This window comes from Monomorium pharaonis, chromosome 4, assembly GCF_013373865.1.
Source record: "Monomorium pharaonis isolate MP-MQ-018 chromosome 4, ASM1337386v2, whole genome shotgun sequence".
Classification (NCBI taxonomy): domain Eukaryota; kingdom Metazoa; phylum Arthropoda; class Insecta; order Hymenoptera; family Formicidae; genus Monomorium; species Monomorium pharaonis.
The window spans coordinates 8,346,123-8,367,992 of record NC_050470.1 but is presented as its reverse complement, the minus strand read 5'-3'; the positions used below and the strand labels follow the sequence as shown (position 1 = coordinate 8,367,992).

The window sequence follows — 21,870 nt, the reverse complement described above, 5'->3', positions numbered from 1 at the left end:
ATATACCAGAATTTTATAATAATTTGTATCGAACAACATGCTGATTTATTTTGATTAAAAGTTTATATTGCTAAAGATACTAAATGTATGATTTTTAGAATGTGACACTACCGGACTGATTGGACGTAGTCGGCTTCAGGAGGGTGACGGTGCGCGGCGGAGGTGGTGGCGGTACAACTGGATCCAAGTGCAAACGTATTTTAGATTTTTCCATGGAAGGCCTTCGCACGATGCTCGACAAGGAATCAGGCTCGGCGTTTAAACGAGAAGAATTGTCGCTGATATTGCTGGTCGCGTACGTGCTTTGCGTCTAGAGCATTTAATTTCAAACGGTAATTTATTGAACGACGAGATTATTCGAGAAATTATAAAATGCTCAAGTTTCGACGATGTAAACGTTACCTCGCATTCTTCCGACAAGACCTTGATTTTCAGCTCTATAGATCCCGTTTTGGTTTCCCTGAGCGGAAACCAATGGGACTGATCGCTGTTCGATAGCTTTCTGATATCGTCGAGAGTCAGTGATACTTTCCCAAGGTAATCCTTCATGCCGAAAGTATCATGATCCCATAATAACTACAAGAAGAATTTTTAAAAATGATTTCTCTATTTCGAAATGAGAAATTTTAGTTCAAGGCAAAAAAAAATGCGTATAATTACGATATCTAAAGCTTCCCCGGCCTTCGGCAAGCCCATGATGGAACTTTCGTCCCAGCAAGGATTCAGTGTCTTCTTCTTTATGCTGCTCTTGTATTTCGTTTCGTTGTTTAACTTTAGTTCGCAGAAAGGATCGCTGAAGCCGTTCAGATCTTTCGCAACGAGATCCTTAGCGCGTAACAACGTCACCTCCATTAAACCGCTTCCAGTAGATAGGAGGCTGGATATATCGGAGGAGGCGGGATCGGTATCCTTGTGCGTTAATAACAGCTTCTGAAAGTATTTTAAGATTTGAGTGAGCACTCAAGGGTACAAAGAAATTTTTTTCCCGGATAAATATAAGACTTTATATTTATACGAACCGCCTGTTGCATCCACGGTAAACTGTTCCGTTTGATTTTTGGCTCTTCGTCCACCGTGATTGGGACCAAGCTGCTTCTACGACTGTTAACTACTTGTTGTACGCTCTTGACCGGATAAAATAGCACGGAGACCGTCATGGAGGAGGCGATGTTGGAACCGCTGAGCGTGAGATCTTTTCTGACGATCCATGTCGTGTCCTTCGAAAAAGAAAATCACTTTTTATTGAGATTCTTTACAGCACTACAAGGTTACTGTGCCAGAATGAGAATTGAAAGATTTAATATAAAAATAAAATTAATCATAATTTATGTATTTTAAGTACTACATTATATTAAAAGCAGTTTTTGATTTAACTTTTTTTATTTATTATGCTGAATCGTCCGGTTCCATCAAGAAAGACCTAATTACCTGAGACAGAGATAACATGGCCAGTCCAAGCATGTCCGTGTCCATTGATTTTACTATGTTCCATGAATAAATGACGAAGCTCAGTGACACTTGCGTGTAATCCTGCACCAAAAATTGTGCTCTACAGTCCCAAACCGGGGACGTAGTCGACCGAACGTAATGTGTCGTTTTCACCTAAAAATCCAAAGATAATAGAAGTTAATAGAACATCACTTCCGCGCAGATATAATTTTAAATATCGCAAATGTGTTCAAAATGTCATTGTAAATTGCGTTTACCTTCTTCCGATTATTGAAGAGCATGCAATAAGGATTGCATTGAGCAGTATCGCCGTGGAGATTATCAGCGGAGTGAATGTAAACCACCAATACCCCTGAAAATTACAATTGCATTTTAATGCGAATATCTCTCAGGGACTTGACTCTTGAATTCATTTGCAAGAGGAACGTATGCCCAAATACTCGCTATAACAGAAAAGTTGCAAGTTTATTGGTTAAAACGTATACGATAGCCAATAAATTTCCAACTTTTCTGTAAGAACAGAATTTGCAAATACATTTCTTTTGCGAATGAATTCAAAAATTGAGCCCCTGTCCTCGATTTTTTACTACGAAAAAAAAAAAAACACTCAAAGGTCCTCTACAAATTTTCACGGAAAAGCAAATGGTAAAACATAGATATGGCGTGCTTGAAAACTCTACTGTTTGACAAAAGTCTCGATGATAAAACTGTACGTTTAATTAAACGTCAAATCAAAGAATATTGCACACAATCATGCTGCAAAATTTCACCACACGATACGCTAATTTAATTTACCTGCTTTGTGCGCTTTGTTGCAAGAGTCTCGCGACACTGAAAATATTTCATACGATAATGCTGATCGCGGGAAAAGAGATGTTTGATTGTATCTCGGATATTTCGTAGAGATTCGCTGTATCGAATTACAAATATCTCTCTCCGTTTCACATATTCCATGTTATATAATGTATGTTTTTTTTTTTATTACCTGCAAGATGCATATTATCGGCCATTAGTTCTGGCTGCGGTAAATCGGGGTCCAAGAGCGGCAGAGTGGTATATTCTAATCGCGCATTGATGTTCGGAATGTTAGCGCTATTGCGAGACGGTTTCTTCTGTTGTAACACGGTTTCGACGCTGTCAAACGGAAATAAATGGATTAATGGAATCTGATCAGAAATCTGATCAAAAATTTGGTATTTACGACAATAAAACTGATGAAATCGCCATGAAAAAATTAACGCTATCACTTACATCTGCGAATTCTCCCAGTCGTAGACTCCTAACGCTAATTCGAACTGCGCCAGAGTGATCGTACTAACGAGACGTTTCGCTTTCAGCTTGATGGTGATCCTCTCGTTGTCTAATGGCCCGACCAAGAAAGACACGTCCTCGGTCCATGTGGAGTTCAAATTCGAGGTAATTCGCCTCTGATCGCCCACCGTTACTACGAGCCACCTCACTTCATCAGCGACACTCGCTAACAATGGAGAAACGCTAGTTAGGGACTTTCTAACGAGTCCATAATAATGAATTACGCGTTCATTATGACATATAACCGTTTTACGAGAACATCTAAAGTAAGTAAAGTATGTTTTTACTATACTAAATCACGCCAAAAAGAAAATTTTAGAAATGTGGAAATTATTTGAATACGAATCAAATAGAACTTTATAAAATTATATTTAAAATAACTTTATATTATATAATCAATATTTTCCTTATATAGAAATCTATGTTATTTTTTATTATTTATATTCAAACTCTATTCAATAATAATTATGTTATTAATTAAAATTAAAAGTTTTAATGATTTAATTTGATTTGGTATCGATATAATTTTTATCGATTCGAATCCAAACAAAGAAATAAAATTCGATTTGATTCAACGTCAGAAGAAAACTTTGAATTATATTTCTAGAAAATTAAACGATAGAAAAATTGGTTACTCACAGTTTGAGAAGCACTCACCAGAACAACCATTCTGGCACAGAACAACGGTCAGTACTCCTTGCGGCAACGAATTGGTCACGATGTCCAGTACAGGACCTGGTCGCTCTCGCGCTCTTAGGTTCAGCTCCAAGTGGCCCGGATCGACCAGCCAGCTAGCCAGAGCGTCCGTTACCACCGCATGAATCCAGGTCTTGATCAGCGGCATCTCCATCATCTGCACCGCTCTTAAGATTCTTACGCTGAACCAGACGTCCGGTTTCTCCAGGAAACTTACACTGAGCCCGGTCGCGTGCGGAAACGGCGCCGAGGTGTTCAGCGTCAGGTTGACGATAATCGTGCCGGATAGCGATAGCTTCTCCACCGCCAGGTCGATGTCCATTCCCACACTGCCGAGGTATTTACAAAAAAAAATATTGATGAAAATTTGTTTAAAAAATAGAAAGTAGATTTAGAAAAATCTTGATTAATGAAATCTTAATATCAAAATGACAAACGATTCTGAAGAAAAAATAAACTTGGAATTTATTATACGAAATTAAATTCCGATCAAGCAAATGGATCGCAATTAATGAAGTACCAAACAAAAGCAAGTTAACATTGCGTAAAGAGAAGAGAAAATACGTGACGTTTACAACTTTGTTCAAAAAGTGCATAAAGGTTTTTAATACGGTGAACGCTTTGCTCCTCACCCTTTACCAAACAACCGCGTGGTGATGAGCATGCGGAATTGCTCGCAGTCCAGCCGCAGGTCCGCTTCGATGGACAATTTAGTCTGACCGAAGTGTTGGCCATTGGGAAGATCGTCGTCGCTGCAGCAATCGAGGGTTCTGATGCGCGTGATGCACGGCGTCTGTTCGCCGAGAGTGAGTTCGCGTAATTCTAATGGACCTGAAAAACGAGTATCTCTTATGTAGTCACGATGAAGCCGCTAAATGACGAAGTAATTTGGAATCCCTCGAGACCGATCGATGATTAATTTCTTTAGCGAACTTCTCTTTATCTCTCCTGTTTTTTTTTAATCTCCTGTTGTGAATCGCGAAACGTGTATTTATAAGGTGTATTTACCAAGTCCTTACCTAATATACCGGGTTTGGCTTCATTAAGGAGGGGTTCCAGTCGTTCCTTCGCCAAAGAGAATATACTGGCAGCGCTGAATCTCCACCTGAAAGAATAACATTCGATACATAGACGAGAGCCCTCAACATCAAGCTACCGTTCTGTCGGAACCGGACTTTAATTGTAGCGCTGATCTCCCTGTGTCAGTTTATTAAATTTAAACCGCAGACGCCCTTTTCAATTTACATGCAATTCCTCAAAGTTTTCCCCCTTTCATATTAAATCTCCGCAAATAGATGTCTCGAAAAGCAATGCGATAAGATACGATTCATTAAACATTCAGTTTAATTAAGCGAATAGCCAGATTTAATACGATAAAGCGCTCATTCGTGCGTGAAAGACGAGCGCTGATGTTTCGGTGCCGCAACTGACGGGTTATTTCCAGAGTTTATCGTTAATGACATCCCATTTTCGCCGTCGATAACGAGCTGATTCGCATAATACACATAGCGGCCCACGCGAATTTCGATGAATAGATTAACGGACAGTCAAGTAGATTAACACAAGCCCACGCACTTGTCATTTTTTTTTTCAAGGCGTTTGGATAACATCTCATTCATCTCTCAGTCCGGGTGCTTTCAGGTGAATTCCCTCGTTAAATATGTACACTCTTGTACGATATTAAACATTCTGAAATTATCTTTTCCTCTTGTTATTAATAGTCAATTCTTCGTTATTTTGACTTCGTTATTTAAATGAATAATCTTATATTTAATTTTCACTGTTCCTCTTTAAGAAAGAATTTAAATAAATGGGGTTTATTTATCACATTCTCGTAATTAGAGTATCGCTGCAAGTGTACGAAATTAGAATCTGTCTATGGATTATTATCCGATTTATCGAAACCCCGTGGAATTATTTACGGGGAGTGCTCGATTCCGTAGGAACTTTCCCGAAGAGTCATCGTACGTTTCCTGCGTTCGCACATGATCAAATAAGCGGCGTGTGTGCGCATGATCACGCTGTCGTTTTCTTTACGCGCGTCGCGCTGAATTCATCGCTTTTTCCCCCTCGCGCATGTAGATGCTCTCGCTGGTCGGCGAGAAAACCTGCAGCCGAGGCTGTTCAGGAATGCTCAAACAGGTCTATCAACTATCCAAATAAGTAACACTCTTTCCGCGCTTATCGCCGCTTGTCGCTCCGCTTGCTGATAGACGCGGATAGGACGCGAAGAAAATCAGATGCAACTTTTTTCCTCTATTAATATACGCATAAATCTCTTTGAAATCCAATCGCGAATTTTTTTAACCAAGAATCAATTTTCGGATCGCCTCTGTTTTCAACGAACGGAGAGAGGGATCTCTATTTTTTGATATACGTTTTAGTTCAAGAGGAGCTGGTTTTCGTGGTTATCGATTTTGCATTTGTTTAAAAAGAAAAAAAAATCTATATTAAGATCCCGCGAGCTCGTATGCGGCAAACCCGATGGCAGACTGCGATTTATTCAAACGCGGTCGATTGTAACAACGTCGACGACTCGTTCCGTTCGACATACGTGCCGGGGTGTGACGACGACGGGCTGGCAAGGATTTTATCCGCGACACGGCGGACAGCAGAAACGTGAAAGGCCACATCTATATACCACCACGTGCGGCAGGAATGCGGTATGTTTACAAATGCGTATGTAAGTGCTCGTTCGCGAACGGGGAGGTTCATTCACCCGATCTGATGGCGAGGACAATCGCGGCGTATATACCCACCGACATTACAATAGCGTTATTACTGCGAAATCGCAGGTATATACGGAAGAGCAACTATCCGGCGAGGTCACGAGATGTACAGTAATAATGGACGCATCGTTACACTTCGGTTACACTTGCATTAACTCTTCTCAACGCAAGACTTGATTCTTTCTCTTTTCTGTTACTTGTGTTATTAATTGACAGCGCGGTGTACATCGATCTTGCTTGAATAATTCAATTTCCGGATTTCAATATCGGGGAAAGTTTGTACATACTCGTTATTCGTAAGTTACATTGGTACAATAGGATCTTGATTGCGTCTATTGACGTGTACCAGCTGATTAACTTCATCGATAATTGCTGAAAAACGGTACTTACCACTTGTTGATGAGCAAAGTGAGCCACTCGGCGGTTTCGTCTTTGTACAAGGCTCGTCTCCTACGTAACCTGGCCAGTTCATGTTGCAGTTCCGTCTGAAGGAGCCGAGAGACTCTCGCCTTAACGACAGTCGTCGCCAGTGCCAGGACCAGAACCAGCCACGCCAGCGAGAGACCAGCCGCCCCTATTATCCAGGTGATCGCGAGTGCCACTCCGAGATACAGTGCGCTGCGAATTGCCTCTGCATCTCTCTGCAAAGAGAGATATATTTCATCCGGTGCGTTCGTGCGCATACATTTGCATGCATCAAATGAGAGCCTACGTGGGCTTACACCCTACGCTCCGTGTGTTTAAGCCGGCGGTAATCAAATCGCATAATGACCTCGGCGTATTGCATTAACATCAGTATCAATAACTACTATATGTTAATCGCTATTTATGTATTGCCTATCTATCTGTTTCTGAGATAATTAATCCGTAGGATCCTTCCATTACGTGGGACGTAAAAGTGCACGTTTGATTTTAGGTTTAATTAGAATTCGAGGATTAGATTTGCTATCCATCTATTTTATCCATTAACATTTCATATTTAATTAATTTAAAAATACTTTCAACTTTCGAAAATACTTTCAAAAATTGTTTTATTATGTTAACTCTTTTCTTCCATTTTGTGCATATTTTATCCGGTCAGTTTTCCCTTCTTTTTAATATGACTTATATTTAGACTTCTTATTGTTAATTCATTTTGCTTTATTACAATGCCCGACGATCCGTGTAATTTTGGAAGTTGCAATTCTTTCTCATTTTCTCAATATTTGCGCGTGAAACTCAAGCAGATGGTATATCCGATGGTATTATGCGCAACCTTGCCGTGTCCGACGAAGAAAAATCATAAAAGAGTATTAGCGATACGAAACAACCCCGCAATGACAGTCCTCTCGTACGTTCACTCGCAGCGTATCATTAACAGCAATTTACCCCGCGAGGGACTCTAAGACTGTACGGCCGTGCGTATCGCAATTTCAGAACATTCTCGGAAAATATTTTCGTCCCCGGGCCCGCGAAGTGAAAGCGACGTCACGCGACATGTCGTACGTGAAGTTGCACCTCCGTCTTGCTAGGATGTAGGACGTGATTCCCGTGTACTTATACACGCGACGTCGCGTGTAACGCCGAAGAAGGCTCTCTGACGTCATCGAAGAACGTCATTAACCCCGCTGGTAAAATTTTATAATATATACACATATAACGTCATTAGATGCAAGTTTTGTCCGCCCGGAAAGATACAAGAAGATACCAAATATCAAAGAAAGATGCGCTCATTAAGAAGTAGTTAACGCTGAACGGATCTAAAAGGTTAAATTCTCTTCAAGTACAGTTCTAATAGCTCACGAATAGACTGTTAACTAAGGCGACGTAAGTAATTCCTAACGTATAAATTGATTTTAAAGCCAGATTCAAAAGAGCAAGATCATTATCGTGCGGTTTATTCCGTGAAGTGAAGTGCGCTTCGCTCTTAAAATTAAATAGAGCGATATTAATGCGAGAGATGGGGGCTCTCCACGCACCTACACCGTTCTCGTCTCGAGGTCGAAAGGCGCGTTCTCGCTCGTAACACGCGCCCTTGCGCAATAGTAATTCAACCCGTTCCGTCAAGAACGTAATATTACATTAATTGGAAAGTTGTCCAATGTTAAAAGAAGCGTAGTGAAGACAGTGCTGAAAAATATTTAGTTAAGATAGAAAATAGAACAATAGAAACATATAAAGGATATATCTACAAAAAATATTATTTAAAATAAGTGTTCTGTGTAATTATTATTATTTTAAAATTATATGTCTGAAAAAATTGAATTACATACAAACATATCTACATATCCATGAGATCCACGCGCTATTTTTCATTTTATCGGAAATAAAAAATAACTTATTTATCCATGATATATTGAAATGTAAAATAAATATTTTACTTCAAAAAAGTAGAGTATACACGTATGTATAAATAATAAATACTATTTGCTTTTTTAATACTTACTGCATAAAATGCCTATTTTAAATAGTACTTTTTAGAGATACATTCTTTAAATAAATATTACTATTGAATCTATTTCAAATTTTTCCCAGTTCTACACTTTGATCTCCGTACATGCATAAGGGTGCGTCTCGTCGCATTTTCTCCATTTACGAAATTACAGCGAAGAGAAAACATTATTTATCGGCGAAATAGTTCGGTCTTGCGTCATTCAGTCTTGTTTACGTAAGGCGCCACTCTTAATTAGAGAAAATTCCTGCGGAAAGTAATTCGAAACGCGATACACATCAATTTATTTGGATTGTCTTGTTCGGGGAAAAAGCACACTTTCTACGGTGATTATTTTCGCATTAGATTATAGTGAGATAAAAGTATTAGGATCTGATTAAGATTAATTCAGTACGCATTTGGGTAAAAGTGCATACAAATCAACAGAATCGTTTACATCTGAAAGGAAAACAATTTTTCAAGCGACTGACTTCTTTCGAATACAGCACGTGTTCAAAATTGATCTCGAGGGACTCTGCCTTTTTAAGTGAAGTGCTAATTACTCTTGGTAGTGTAGCTAGAGAAGAGTACGAGATAAAGATCGCTCGAGAAATCCCACGAGTTCCGTGCCGGAAAGCATTATTTCAGTGACTTCTCACGCAGATAATAATTTCTGTACTGCATTCATAAATTTAAATGTCGAATAATAAGTCTGCACACTCGTGTACGAGGTGCCTTGACTTTAATTATTCATCCTTTGCCTCGTACAGTATCAATATTTTTCTCAATTAAAATAATAAAGCGTTAATACTTTTCAAGCAGTAAATCTTTAGGCTACATATAAATAAAGACGTTGGAATTTTCTTTTAATTTTAAACAAATTTTGCTCGGTTAGAATTTTCTTTCAAGATGTACGAGCAAATTTTTTGAAAAAATATAAGCGCTTCGATAAAGTGTTTTTAGATTAAAACCGATCGGGGTATCCAGCATCATATTTGTTATGTGGCATGCAAAGAATATCTGACCAATTTTAGACACGGTCTGTAAGCAAAATTTCTTCTTCTCAAAATTCAATTTGTGATCGACATGAAACCAACAAACGAAGTTATAAAGTTTACGAATTATAAATTTGATAAACAAAGATACATTTCAAATTGCTCTTTAATTACAATTTTTACATAAATTTCTCTACTTGATCGTATATTATATTTCACTCATCAGAAATTCAAAACTTTTCACGCTGCAATATGTTATCATCGCGTTAAATCATAAAAGTTTTCATCAGAAAGAAATTACTAAATTACTAAATTGAAAATGAGATAAACCAGCAAGTAATTCAATCCTGGAATTATAATCGGGCTCAAGGCTGAATGTGGGATATCCTCGCGATATATTCGCGTTATAAACATTCCCGCGTAACCACTCGAAGTTTAAATAGGTCGGCTTCGAGATTCAAAACCGCAGACTCGAACGTAAAAAAAAAAAGAAAAATACTTGAGTCCAACAACAATAGCGGCAACGCGGCCAACGACGTCGGTGAACGTTCAACGATGCGCACGAGGTATGCATCGCGAACACCCATCGTCAGGTCGTCACGGCTCTCCTCTTCTCTCGTCACGGAGCATTGTGCCCGGTCGCTTTTACGGAATTGACGATTCAACTCGCGTGGGCTTCTTTGAAAAAAAAAAAAAAATACCCATCGTGTCCCGACACCGGGGACACCGAGCATTGAAGCTACGCGTGTACGTGACTAACGTGCTCGCGGTGCTTTCGAGTGGCGGCATAGAGAGATACGCGAGAAATGGATTTGAGTCCCACATATGTATCCTTGCACGATTTAACGGCGCAATTTTGTAACTTCGCAGAGCGAGAGACACGCGTGTCCCAATTTTCATCGGCAAACTCTTTATCGGATTTCAATATTTCATGATCCCTGCGCTCCGATAAAGTTCCACGTACGTCGTCGGTCCAATTCTTTTAATAGTTCGTCATTCCAGCGGTCTAATTCGATCTTTCTTGGTATACGGTGTTCTCTCTTTACCAGTTTAAAAATTAAACGCGACGTAAATCGAATTGAAGATCTCTCTGGAAACTCTTCTCCACTCGCACGAGCTACAAGGAATCGAAAATGAAGAGTCTCGATTAAATTAAATTCCGCACGCGGACGGAAGACGAAGAAAAAGAAGAAGAAGAAGAAGAAATGTTTCTACACTTTGCAGAAGTGACCTATTTCTTCGGCCGACGTACAGCGAGTGACTCGGCATACGAAATAGCGCGGCACACACGCGGCGCTATCGAGAATTGTTCGGCTCGGCCGAGCGAGAAGCCGATGATAAGCAGCCATGTATGTACCTGTGTTTTTTGCGCGACGGCATGGGCGAATTCTTCGTCGGGTGCGGGATCGTCGGGTGTCATGTTGGTGCCCCCCGCCGCACCGCCGCTGCCGCCGCCGCCACCACCGCCGACGGTACTGCCAAGGGGTCTGATCGGACCCCCCGTTGAATACGGCCAATTACCAATGGGATACCCGCCTTCGATGAACTCGCGCTTTCCTGAGGAAACAGAAGAGGTAACGTTATATAGAGACGTATACGATGTGCGATGATAACATCTAAGGGAAGATTTAGAATTTCGGTCTGTCAGCCTCTGTAAAGGATGCAGTCGCGTGATAAGTGAGAGTTAAACAACCGCATTTGGCGCGACGTACGATGGGGGAGAATGCGAGCCTTCTTTCCTAGCAAGGTCTGAATTTCCATCGGCAATTTCTAATTATGTAAAAGTTAAGTAATTAATTAAACGAGACTTCGGGCGCTTATTATTTATTAAGCTCGCTTCCAGATCTATCCCTTATAAATTACACCAAGATTATACTTAAAATAGTCTTTAAATTGTGGAATAATAATTATAATGTAAATATAATCGATACAATTTCTCGCTTATTTGTTAAATTCCCATATATCTAAATATAACTTGTGCGTATAATATAAAAAAATGTTGAATAATTTCAACTCGGAATGAATGGCATTGATTGCATAAAACATCGAGTAAATATTTCCGCGATAATTCACCTACGTGCACTGAGGAAAAAAACATGTTATATTTGCGACTATAATTGCATAGTAAATTAATTATAGTATTAAAATAATTATAGTCAGGAATATCATTTTTATATTACTACTAGAATATTGGTAATAATAATCATTCGCATACGTGACTTAAAACAAGTTTATTAAAGTTAAAAGATTAAAAAAAAAGTAACTTAAAATTCTGCTTTAGACATAAAATTTTCCTATTATTACAACAAAGTAGTACAAATTTCTACACTTCCTTCTACTGTGTATCTTTAATTCACGTGGTTAGTTCATAGTTAAGTGAGATTTATGTGATCGAAGTGAAACGCGATTTGTAGTCTATAAATTCGCAACTGTCCGTATTGCGGTGCATATCAATCAGCGTGCCGGTAAAAGAGCGAGGACAAAGTGTCACGAGTAAGAGTTATTGCTGCGGAGGAATGCATACACTCCGACACATTTGCGTGGCGTGTCCCGCGGATATTTTGCAGCTATTTGTTAAGCTGACTGTCCCGGTTATTAATTGGCGTCATTTTCTTTTTGGCCCTTTAAAACACACGTCTTTACTGACTTATTTATAAGTATGCTTAAATAGTTATGTAATGTTTTGGCGAAACTACGCGAATATATCCTTGAAAGACGATCGATAGGAAGGTTTTGCTAAATTAACTTCATCGAACTATAATAAAAACAAAAGAGTTCGCGCACGGTCATTGGCTGAAAAGGACGCGAGTTGAAAATACCTTTTTAATTGAAAACTAATTAAAAATATATAAAGGGATACAATCGTAATTTTTTTATGTTTGCAGGCTCGTATTGAGTCCTAGTCCGATTTGTCATAAAGGTAACGCTCTGTCCCGCGTTCGGGTTCGCTGCTTTTTGCATATTTAAAAAGCGACCCGTTATCAAATTCCAATCGATAAAGTTATTTACGCGATATCCAAGTTAGCCTCGCTCCGTGTTACATAGTTGTAATGCACATGCGGCGACTGATTCCATGGCGAATCAAACCTAGGGATAAGAAGAGTGCGATAATTCAGGATGGCGACCTTGACATTATGGAGGCGCACCACATATGTGTGTACATGTGTGTGTGTGTGTGTGTGTGTGGGGTGGAATTAGCGTTGCAACCTTTCACGCGGTTGACGTCGCGTACGGCCTGTGCCAAGAGTAATTACTTCCGCGGATTGAATTTGGCGAATCACGCTTCGCATTTCGAATGCGGCCGGCGTTGTTATAGCGCGCTGCCACGTGCTGCTTGCAATTATAATACCGGCTGGCGTGTCGCACGCGGAACGGCAAGGAAGAAGAAGAAGAAGAAGAAGAAGAGGGAGAAGAAGCGGCGACGAATAAAAATCGATAAACTAAACATAAGTCCCGCGTGTAAACGGCGTAATGTATATTTAGATAGACGCGCGGTAGAAAGCTCGACGGCGAGTTACGAGTTTTTCTTACGCGTTAATCGGTGATCTAACGCGTTCCGTACCACATTATTCAGGCCGTGACGCCGCCGCCGCCGCCGGGTTTCGGATTCAGGCGGGCGGCTCTGATCGCCGCGAAGTCTTCGAGGGTGCCGCGTGCCACGACGAAAAGCAATTTCGATGCTCCCGATGATCGCCGTACCGTACAAAACTGGTCACGGAGCATCCTACATCGCGTGTGAGCGTCGTGAGCCCCTTCCCTCCCCCTCCCTTCTCGCCCCGGCCGCTAGACGAGGGGCATTATCGATCAAATAAGTTATTAGATCATGCGCCCGCCTACTCAGCTTTTAATATTTCACTCGCTGCGTTCCACATACATAGTTTCCGCGCACGTGTGCGCACGCGAGGAACGCAATGATCCCCGTTGACTTTTAGCGTGATGTATCGGTCTCGTTGCCTCTCGTTTGCATGGAACGGCCCCGCGATAAGTGGGCTCCGTTTATCACGCGACCTATGGATCACACTTGTGAAAGAGGCGACGACAAAAATTAAATTCCTGTCGAGTTAAATTCTATCGAAAAAAAAAAAAAGAAAAAAATACATCCCGATAAAGTAACGTTATTACGCTTCCATATGTGTGACGCAGGTTTATTAATTATAGCTCGTCCTGTGATATGACTCTCAGAACTTGATCCCTTCGTGTTTACTTCGAGCGGAAAGTTAACGAGGCGTGGATCGTGTGAATCCATGCGTGCGGATCGGTCGTTTAGCGAAAAATCACCGATATAACTGTATCCTGTCTGTTATCCTCTATTACGTGATATCGCCGCGGAAACGGGAGAAGCGCTTCCTGCGCCCCGTTTCGCCCCCAGGTTTCGCGACTCGCCGCCGGTCTTTTTCACCGTGAAATTTTCGCGCCACGTGCTCTCCACCGCCGGCCGCCGGTTAAAGCCAATTAACGTCACGTGGAGGAGAAGCGGGCGCGCTCATCCGCGACGCGACGTACCTTTTTTCAAGGAGGCTCCTCGCTTCGTGTGCCGACCCATGAAGCTGGAAAGTAGCTGCATGCTTTTTTTTTCCTTCCCCGAGCACTTTCAACGCCCCACCACCGGTGTGGCGGTGGTGGCCTCGCGGCGATAAAGCGGCTATCGATCGCGGATCCCGGAAACGATGATCGCTGCTCGGAATTCTCACCCTCTTTTTTTTTTTTTTTTTTTTTTTTTTTTGTTCCGTATCACCGTTTTCCCCGAAACATTGCCGTTTTTAACGATTACGTTACGAGTACGAACGTGTAACCCCCGCGTTCAACGGCTTTCCCGGCGTTGCACGCCGGCGAGCATCTCTCTCTCGTTCCACTCCGGTTTGCATACGCGAAAAAAGTCAGGCGGGGAGAACTCTCCGCGACTAATGAATATAAGGTATTCTCGAGAAACTCTTTGAAGATCCGCGCGCAATGTTTTGCACTCGGGAGAGAACGCGTCTCTCTCTCTCTCTCTCGAAGAGTAAATTGAAATATTTATTTTCCACGCGAGCGGACCTCCTTTTTTCTCTTTCAAGTCGATCAAATAAATGCAAAAGCCTTCTGTCAATTAAATTCCCTCCTTTGAACGGTGGTTCTTGTTATCTCTGAAGTTTCGAGACGTAAATTTACCTTTACGTTGCGCGCAACGAAAGTCTTTTCGTTTTTCGTGTCGCAATCTGGAAATATATTCGACTGTCAAAATACGCCGGTAGTAAAAAAAAATTCATTTGTTATTTTAATTGAATGAAATGGGAAGCTTTTGTTTGTGCTCGAAACGAACGGAAATGTCGGACACGCTCGAGGCTGGTTTCATAATTCATTGTCGATTCGTCCGTGAATTAATATTCCATCTGATTTCCAACAACATCGCGGCAAAGCGGTTCAGGACGATGTTCGTCGGTAATCGCGAATAAATTACTTTCGATCGCGCGTACGCGCGGAAGTGACGAGCGGATTAAACGAACCCGACGCTCGCGCCTCGTGAAAATTTCGTTAATCACGCGGCTAACACGCTTGTCGTTGTTGGGTGACAATTAACTCGTCGGCGGGGGAGGATCGTTCGCCAAGGTTTCGTGAACGCGCATCCTCGGATGCGGAAGCACGCGCCGCGACGATCGCGAGTACTCGGCGCGCGCGGAAGCACTGAGGGAAACTTCGGTCCTTCCTCCCGGTGGAGGATAACCGCCGAGAGGGGGGTTGGTTTCCCTCTCGAAGGGACTGCGAAAGTCCTCTCGCGCCTGCGCCACCCTTTCCCGACCGCCACCGTCGCGACAGAGGACACCCTACCTGAAATCTCGTTCACGTGCAATTTACCTGCGTGGCAAACGCCGCGCGATAGAGTAAGAATTTCGTTGCGATTGCACGCGCGCCTTTCTCGTATCGATTAACGTGCTTTTAAAATAAAGTGATGTTATGTTACGCCTGAGATTGTATCACCGAACACTCGCGTGATAAATTAATAAATAAATAATAATGACAGATAAGAACAATATTTTATAGTCATATTTCTATAATTTATGGCCAGTTTTGAACCTAATTTCAAAGTTGTTCAACAATATAAATTATAGTTTGTTTAATTAATTAAGGTTTTCATAATCATAATATTAATCTATGCAACTTATGGCATGATTGCCAAAATAGAAATTGTAATATAATTGATTTACCATAAAACAAGCATTTATTATAAGTATATTATTACCAATATTAAAGTAATAATTACCATAAGAATGATATTCTTGATCATATTTTTTTACAAATATTACATATTTTTTTCTCAGTGTATGTCGTACTAGTTAATCATGTAAAAATCTTTACTTATTTTACAAAAGCTACAAACGTTTCAATCTTAGGCTTAGGTTTGGATCATTTTCGATGTGTCAACTAACAATTTTTTTTTTTTTTTTATTTTAGTTTGTGTAGCTTTTTGTAAAATAATTAAAATGATGTTTGCGTGTTTACTCTGTCAGTTTTAACTTGCCTTTAACATTGATAATAAATAATAAATTTGTTAAATTCTACGTGATTTGAGAATTTTTCGATTGGATTCAAATTTGAAGCATGTCTTATCATTTCATTGAGATCGTAATGATGTATTAGCATACTTCAGAATTGATATGGCATATTATATTATCTCTTGACGCTTACTGACACTCCCATAACAAATTACTAGTAATAAATATATTATTAATATCATTACTTTACGTAATATAAGAATATTTCGATAACAAAGACTTCTAATTCAATGTCATATTTTGTGTCATATTCTTTCCCGTCGTCATGAGATCGTGACAACAATAAAGAAAATAAATAAATATTGTTAAAACGTCTTTTTCGCAATAATAAAAAACTGATCGGGTCGAATACGCTACTCAATCAAGCGAGGAGCGATGCAACGCGCGCGCACGCGTTCGACACCGCGGCGCGATGCACCTCTTTCTCTCTCATACGGTAATAGCGACGGCGAGTAATTTGAGTAATGGGCCAACGATCACGGCGGCATTAAAGATCGCAGCAGTTAACATCCGTGTACGACCGTTATCGTACCGTTAACTTAACATACAAAATAGCCGTTTTGCAGCTGTAAGCGAGCGCGTATTGCGCGCGTCGGTCTTAATCCCGTCGCTAAATTCCTCCTCTCGATGAGACGCAGGAGAGGGAGGGGGAGTGAGGAGGAGAAGATCCGATCGCCCATATGGATCGCTCGGATGTCAGGTGTCTCTCTGACAAATCGTTTGTAGAATCCTTTTCCCTGTGGACGCGAGACGAGGAAAAAAGAAACCCCCGTTGATATTATTTCCACGAGATCGCGCCGGATTATCTCGAACGAGCGGCGCGTCTGGAAGTGAGTCGACTCGTAATCGGCATTCACTACGCCCGCGGGTTCTCTCTCGGAGAACGAAAGCGCGCGGCCGCCCGTAGCTGTGCGGGAAAGGTGCCAGTGACTCGATCGGGGAATGCTGCTGCCGCTGCTGCAGCCCCGTGTCGATTCGAGTCGACCTGCATGGGGATCCGGAGTGTCACGTGCGTGAAAACGCGAGCGCGCGTTTTCGATACGGCGCGCGTTACGCCTCCGCTTCCGCGGAAGGAATTGTCGTGCTGTTATCTCGCGCTCGGATGACGATTATTTATGCCGATCGTCGGCGCACGGCGGCGATATTCCGATTCCCCCGACTATGCGATGCACCGTTGCCTAACGGCACCGTGAGTGCCGCCGGCCGCGGCACGAAATTTTCAATCCGCCGCGATCCTCGCGGCTTCGATCGTGTCTCCTTCCGCGCGATGCAAAGCACATCGCAGAGAGAAAGAGAGAGAGAGAAACGTAAAGAATGAATCTCCTTGCCGAGAAAACCAACGAGAATAAACGAAAAGTTCACACACTCGAAGTCTCTGTCTCCGTCGGCTCTGTTTTTAATTTCGCAGAGTGGATGGAGGAACGCGGGAGGGGGACGGGGCAGGTATGCGTTCTCCATATTTCAATTGCTTTCTTAATTGTGCGCGCCGTCCGAAGTCCGGCGTGTTCCCTTGGCCGGGTTTCTCGCTTTTACCCGAGCGATGCAAAAGGTAATGGATGTGGAACGGAACGGCAGGCGGTAGCCTCTCCGCTCGTTCCGTCGTCGTTGTCGCCGCCGCCGCCGCCGCGCCGCGCCGCGTCATCTCATTCCGTCATCGTCATCGTCTCCCGCTTCCTTTTCCCTCCGGTTTTATTTGCTCCTCGGGACAACATCTGTCTTGTGCACCGCCACGTTGCGCTGCTACAGACCGTACATAACGCCGCCCGAGATGACGACGCCGACGAGTCGGACTTTATGGTGCAACACCAGAGAAAGAGAGAGAGAGAGAGAGGGAAAGGGAGAAACGCAGAGAAATAAAGAGAGAGGAAGAGAGCGAGGAAGAGAAAGAGAAAGAGCTTCGGAGAATCACACGGAGAAAAAGGACTTAGACGAAGGCGACCGGAAAATACCGGGTGTCCGAGGAGCCTGCGCGTCTCGCTATCCACCAATCCAGAGGCTTACATGGAAAGAATGATCTTGCTCAAGTATCTAAAAAGCTAGCTAGATACAGGTCTGAACATAATTACGTAGGACGGTCAAGCATGATAATGCTGCAAAAAGTTTTGACATTCTAGCTTCCACCAGCTTAATGTGGTCCAAATTAATTAGTTTCTATATCTAGTTAAAATATAATTATTTTCGAACTAAGTTTTTAGATACTTTAGTAAAGTTATTTTTTCAGCGAGAAAAGTTGAGAAGAAGGCTAGAGACAACTAAGAATGTAAGATAAGCAAAGAAGATGAGATTAAAGTAAAAAGATATAAGAAGAATGAATAAAATGTCGGAGGTTTTTTGTACGCAAGAATCAGATAATAAGATACAAGTGCACTCACAAAAATATATTCTTATACTGACGAAAGCAGTTTTTTATTTTTTTTATTTCTCTTCTTTTAAATAATGGTTAATTTTGTAAAGAACATCTCCCTGATAACTAGACGTAAAATACACTCATCGTTTATTTAAAACAAATAAGATTGACTCAAAATAAACTTTCGTGAACACACACAAAAAATATGTATTTGAATTAAATAAGTATTACTTATTTTAAATAATTTATAAGTTTATACATATATCCGGAAATCTATCATAAATTCATCATAAGTAACAAATTTAATCAAAATATATTCTGAATCCTAGTAATTGAATACTACAACTAAGAATATAAAATTAAAATAAAAGTTTGATTTACTTATTACTTTGACTTTTCTTTAATTCAATTTTATAATATTCTTTGAAAAAGTATAAATTTTTTTAAAGTTTATGATGATAAATTTTTCTGAAATTTGTAAGTATATTTTATATAAGACTACTATCAAGAAAATGTTCTTTATTGAAGATAACCCTTACTTATTAGAAGGAAAAATGTAAATTGAGTATAATCGCTTTTCTTGACAGTAAAATAAATATTTTTCTGTGAGTGAATAGTAAGTGAAAACGATGAGTGAATAAACAAATAGATATAAAAGGGACTGTGTTATATAAGATAGAAAAATTGCATGGCGATATGTGTCTTAGATTTTAGCCAGTTAAATAATTATAAGGGAAGGATATTAGGGCAAAATTGCAAACCAAGCCCCTTCTCGGTATTCAAGCTAAAATAAATAAATTATTCTATTCAAGAGCGTGTTTTCAGCTTCTAGAATTTACACGACTAAGAAACTCTGGAATAGCGTGGTTGGGTCTGATTATTCCGCAGCTCGAAAATCGGATAATACATGAATCTAGCGATCCTAGATATGCGCGTAGTTTTAAGAACATGCGAGATTCTTATGTGATCATATCAATCTCCTAGGATTACAAATATGCCACTCTATTATTGTATTATGATAATGTTTTCAAATTCTATTTTGTTAAATCTCTTAACCAAAAAAAAAAAAAAACTTTAAGTCGTTGCATTGATCTAAGACTAACGTTGTTGATTTTGAAAACATGAATATACTAACAGAATAATTTATGCTTGAGATTTTATATTTGCAAAATTTCAAATCTTAAGAACGCAAAAATCTAAGATCCTGAGAATCGCATATAAAAAAAGAAGAGATCGCCAGTATAAAAAACCTACAGTCACAAGACTGAATAATACGTGCCGGTAATTGAAGCGACATTTCCTTCACGGTATTCTAACGTTCTTCGCAGCGACAAGAAGCGCGTGTGATAATATACGAAGGAGACACGTAGAAAAAAAAAGGGCGTCGCAATTAATCCTCGATCTTGGCTCCCCTGTAATTATCGCGCATAGGCAATTCCTAAATCAACTACCTGCGGACGGCTAAGATCTGTCCGAAGCCGGTACATTCCGGAGGTTTAGAAAAGCCGCCGGGAACCTGTTCTCGTTTTGCCGAAAGAAAGGAGGAGAGGGGTCCCGGCTGTGTTTCCCGCCACGGTTTACGTATTTACATATTTACATAGACGTACGCCATTGGTCCCCGTGCGCGGTATTCTCGTACCGTGGCCCGAAATGGAGTCCCGTCTGGACACCAAAAATACGTCCGCACGGCGTGTACGCATGGCTTTTTGTATTATTAATGCTTTTCGGGCACGGGTATCTTTTTTTTTTTATACGGAAGGAAACGGAAAGAGAACAGTCCCGATAAATTAAATTCTATTTGATTGCGGATACAGATAGCCCGCGTTACAGTTAAGTTGTGTACGCGTCCGGCGAGAGAGTAAAACGTGAAATTATTTCCACGAAATCTAACGAGAGCGGGAGATGTCACGAGATCGCATCCCACGGTGATCACGTAACGGAGATTTCCGGTGCGTTTGGCAATTATCGGCTCGTCGTGGCTCAGTCGGAGACGTAGGTTGGGGATCATCATCTCGCCCCCGGAGGGTCAACGCACTCCGCGTATTCGCTCCTAATCTTAAAAATCTCTATTACGCGATGGAGTTCAAGATCAATGCTAAATAGACGGGGGAAAGTATCAGAGCGAGAAGCGAAGCGCGGTTCACGTGGCGTGACGCCGTGACCGCGACCTGTTGAAAAAAAAAAAAGGAAGAAGGTATCGCGAGGAGGAAGGACGGGACCCCTGAATCCTTTCCATCTTGTTACGACCTGAACTTGGCACGGAGCGTCGTAACGCTCCGAAAATCAAGCCGCGTAACAATCGACGGAAACTTTGCATTTCTTTTCCGCGTATCGGAGCGCTGCTACTCGAATAACGATAAAGGTCTACGATAATGAAAACTCGAGTGGTTCATCATGCTAATGAGGATATCTCGGACTATAATTCTGATGTCTTGTAGAACACAATATATTTGTGATATCAGAAAAATAAATAAATTACTAAACTATCTCGTGTTTCACGAGGTGTCGGGGAGTGCTTTTTGGCATCTTTCTTTCCAACTTTGAAAAGTTATACAGATAAATTGTGTCTAACTATAGCACTCTGGCGTACATTCAAGAGAAACACTCTTTAACTTATTCAATGAGCATGCGTGTAGCTCTTTACAACTCTGAAAATACTGCTCCACCGTTAGCTCCACTTCATTCGTAGGTGTGTTTATTGTTCACAGTACGTAAGTGTGAAATTTTGTAAAATGTGTCAAGTAGAATCTCATGTTATCCCTCATTATTTCATCTTGTTCGTTATTTATTTTAATTATTATTTGTTCTCTTTAATTATTCTCACAATTATCAAATCTCTTCTAGCTTTATCAGACTCGCCTTTTGATTTCCTTACGATCAATTAAAAGTAAGATTTTGTATTTTTAAACAATTTTGCATAGTTATACATAAATTCAACGCATACGTATTATCGAATTACGTGAAGATCTTTCGTTTCGTGGGGCAAATCAAACGACGAAAACTATAAGCAAAACTAAAAGAAAACTTATTTTTTTTAACTTGAAACTAAATAAAATATTTGCTACAGATTTGGTTGACAATACAACATTTCTACTTGTGCCAAGCAAACATATATATATTATTGAAAAAGCAAAACATATGCAAATTCGTCAAGATCGACACAAGTTCGTGGTTGCAATTATTAAACCTTCAGTCGGTCGTTTTTCAACAAACAAATTTATAATCAAGTGCACCAAATTTTTGGTTTCAATCCAGCAAAGATTTTTTTTTTTTTTCAACGAAGGTTCAGTGAAGCGGCGGAAGGGTTCTCGGATTCTCGGCGCGATAATCCCTCCGCGCTCGACGAAGGAACGGAACGGAACGGAAGCGGCCCTCGGGCCCTCTCCCAGGTATACCGGGTATA

The 21,870-nt window shown here is 40.9% G+C and overlaps 1 protein-coding gene across 6 annotated transcripts in view; it reads right to left on the bottom strand.

Annotated features, from left to right (window-relative positions):
* The window catches only part of LOC105835495, a 28,820-nt gene that overhangs the window by 1,758 nt on the left and 5,192 nt on the right, over positions 1–21,870 (bottom strand). For 2 of the 6 annotated variants that reach the window (XM_036285187.1, XM_036285186.1), the window contains exons 2-15: positions 10,948–11,147; positions 6,576–6,826; positions 4,476–4,561; positions 4,089–4,287; positions 3,400–3,785; positions 2,701–2,926; positions 2,435–2,583; positions 2,245–2,280; positions 1,707–1,801; positions 1,429–1,602; positions 1,020–1,217; positions 661–930; positions 403–576; positions 112–310 (exon numbers count right to left, since the gene is read on the bottom strand). In XM_036285187.1, the coding sequence (XP_036141080.1) occupies positions 112–310; positions 403–576; positions 661–930; positions 1,020–1,217; positions 1,429–1,602; positions 1,707–1,801; positions 2,245–2,280; positions 2,435–2,583; positions 2,701–2,926; positions 3,400–3,785; positions 4,089–4,287; positions 4,476–4,561; positions 6,576–6,826; positions 10,948–11,010 (2,506 nt within the window). In that variant the 5' untranslated portion in view covers positions 11,011–11,147. Of the gene's footprint in view, positions 1–111; positions 311–402; positions 577–660; positions 931–1,019; positions 1,218–1,428; positions 1,603–1,706; positions 1,802–2,244; positions 2,281–2,434; positions 2,584–2,700; positions 2,927–3,399; positions 3,786–4,088; positions 4,288–4,475; positions 4,562–6,575; positions 6,827–10,947; positions 11,148–14,093 lie in introns of all 6 variants that reach the window. The other 4 variants (XM_036285185.1, XM_012678836.3, XM_012678837.3 and 1 more) reach the window with 4 other exon arrangements.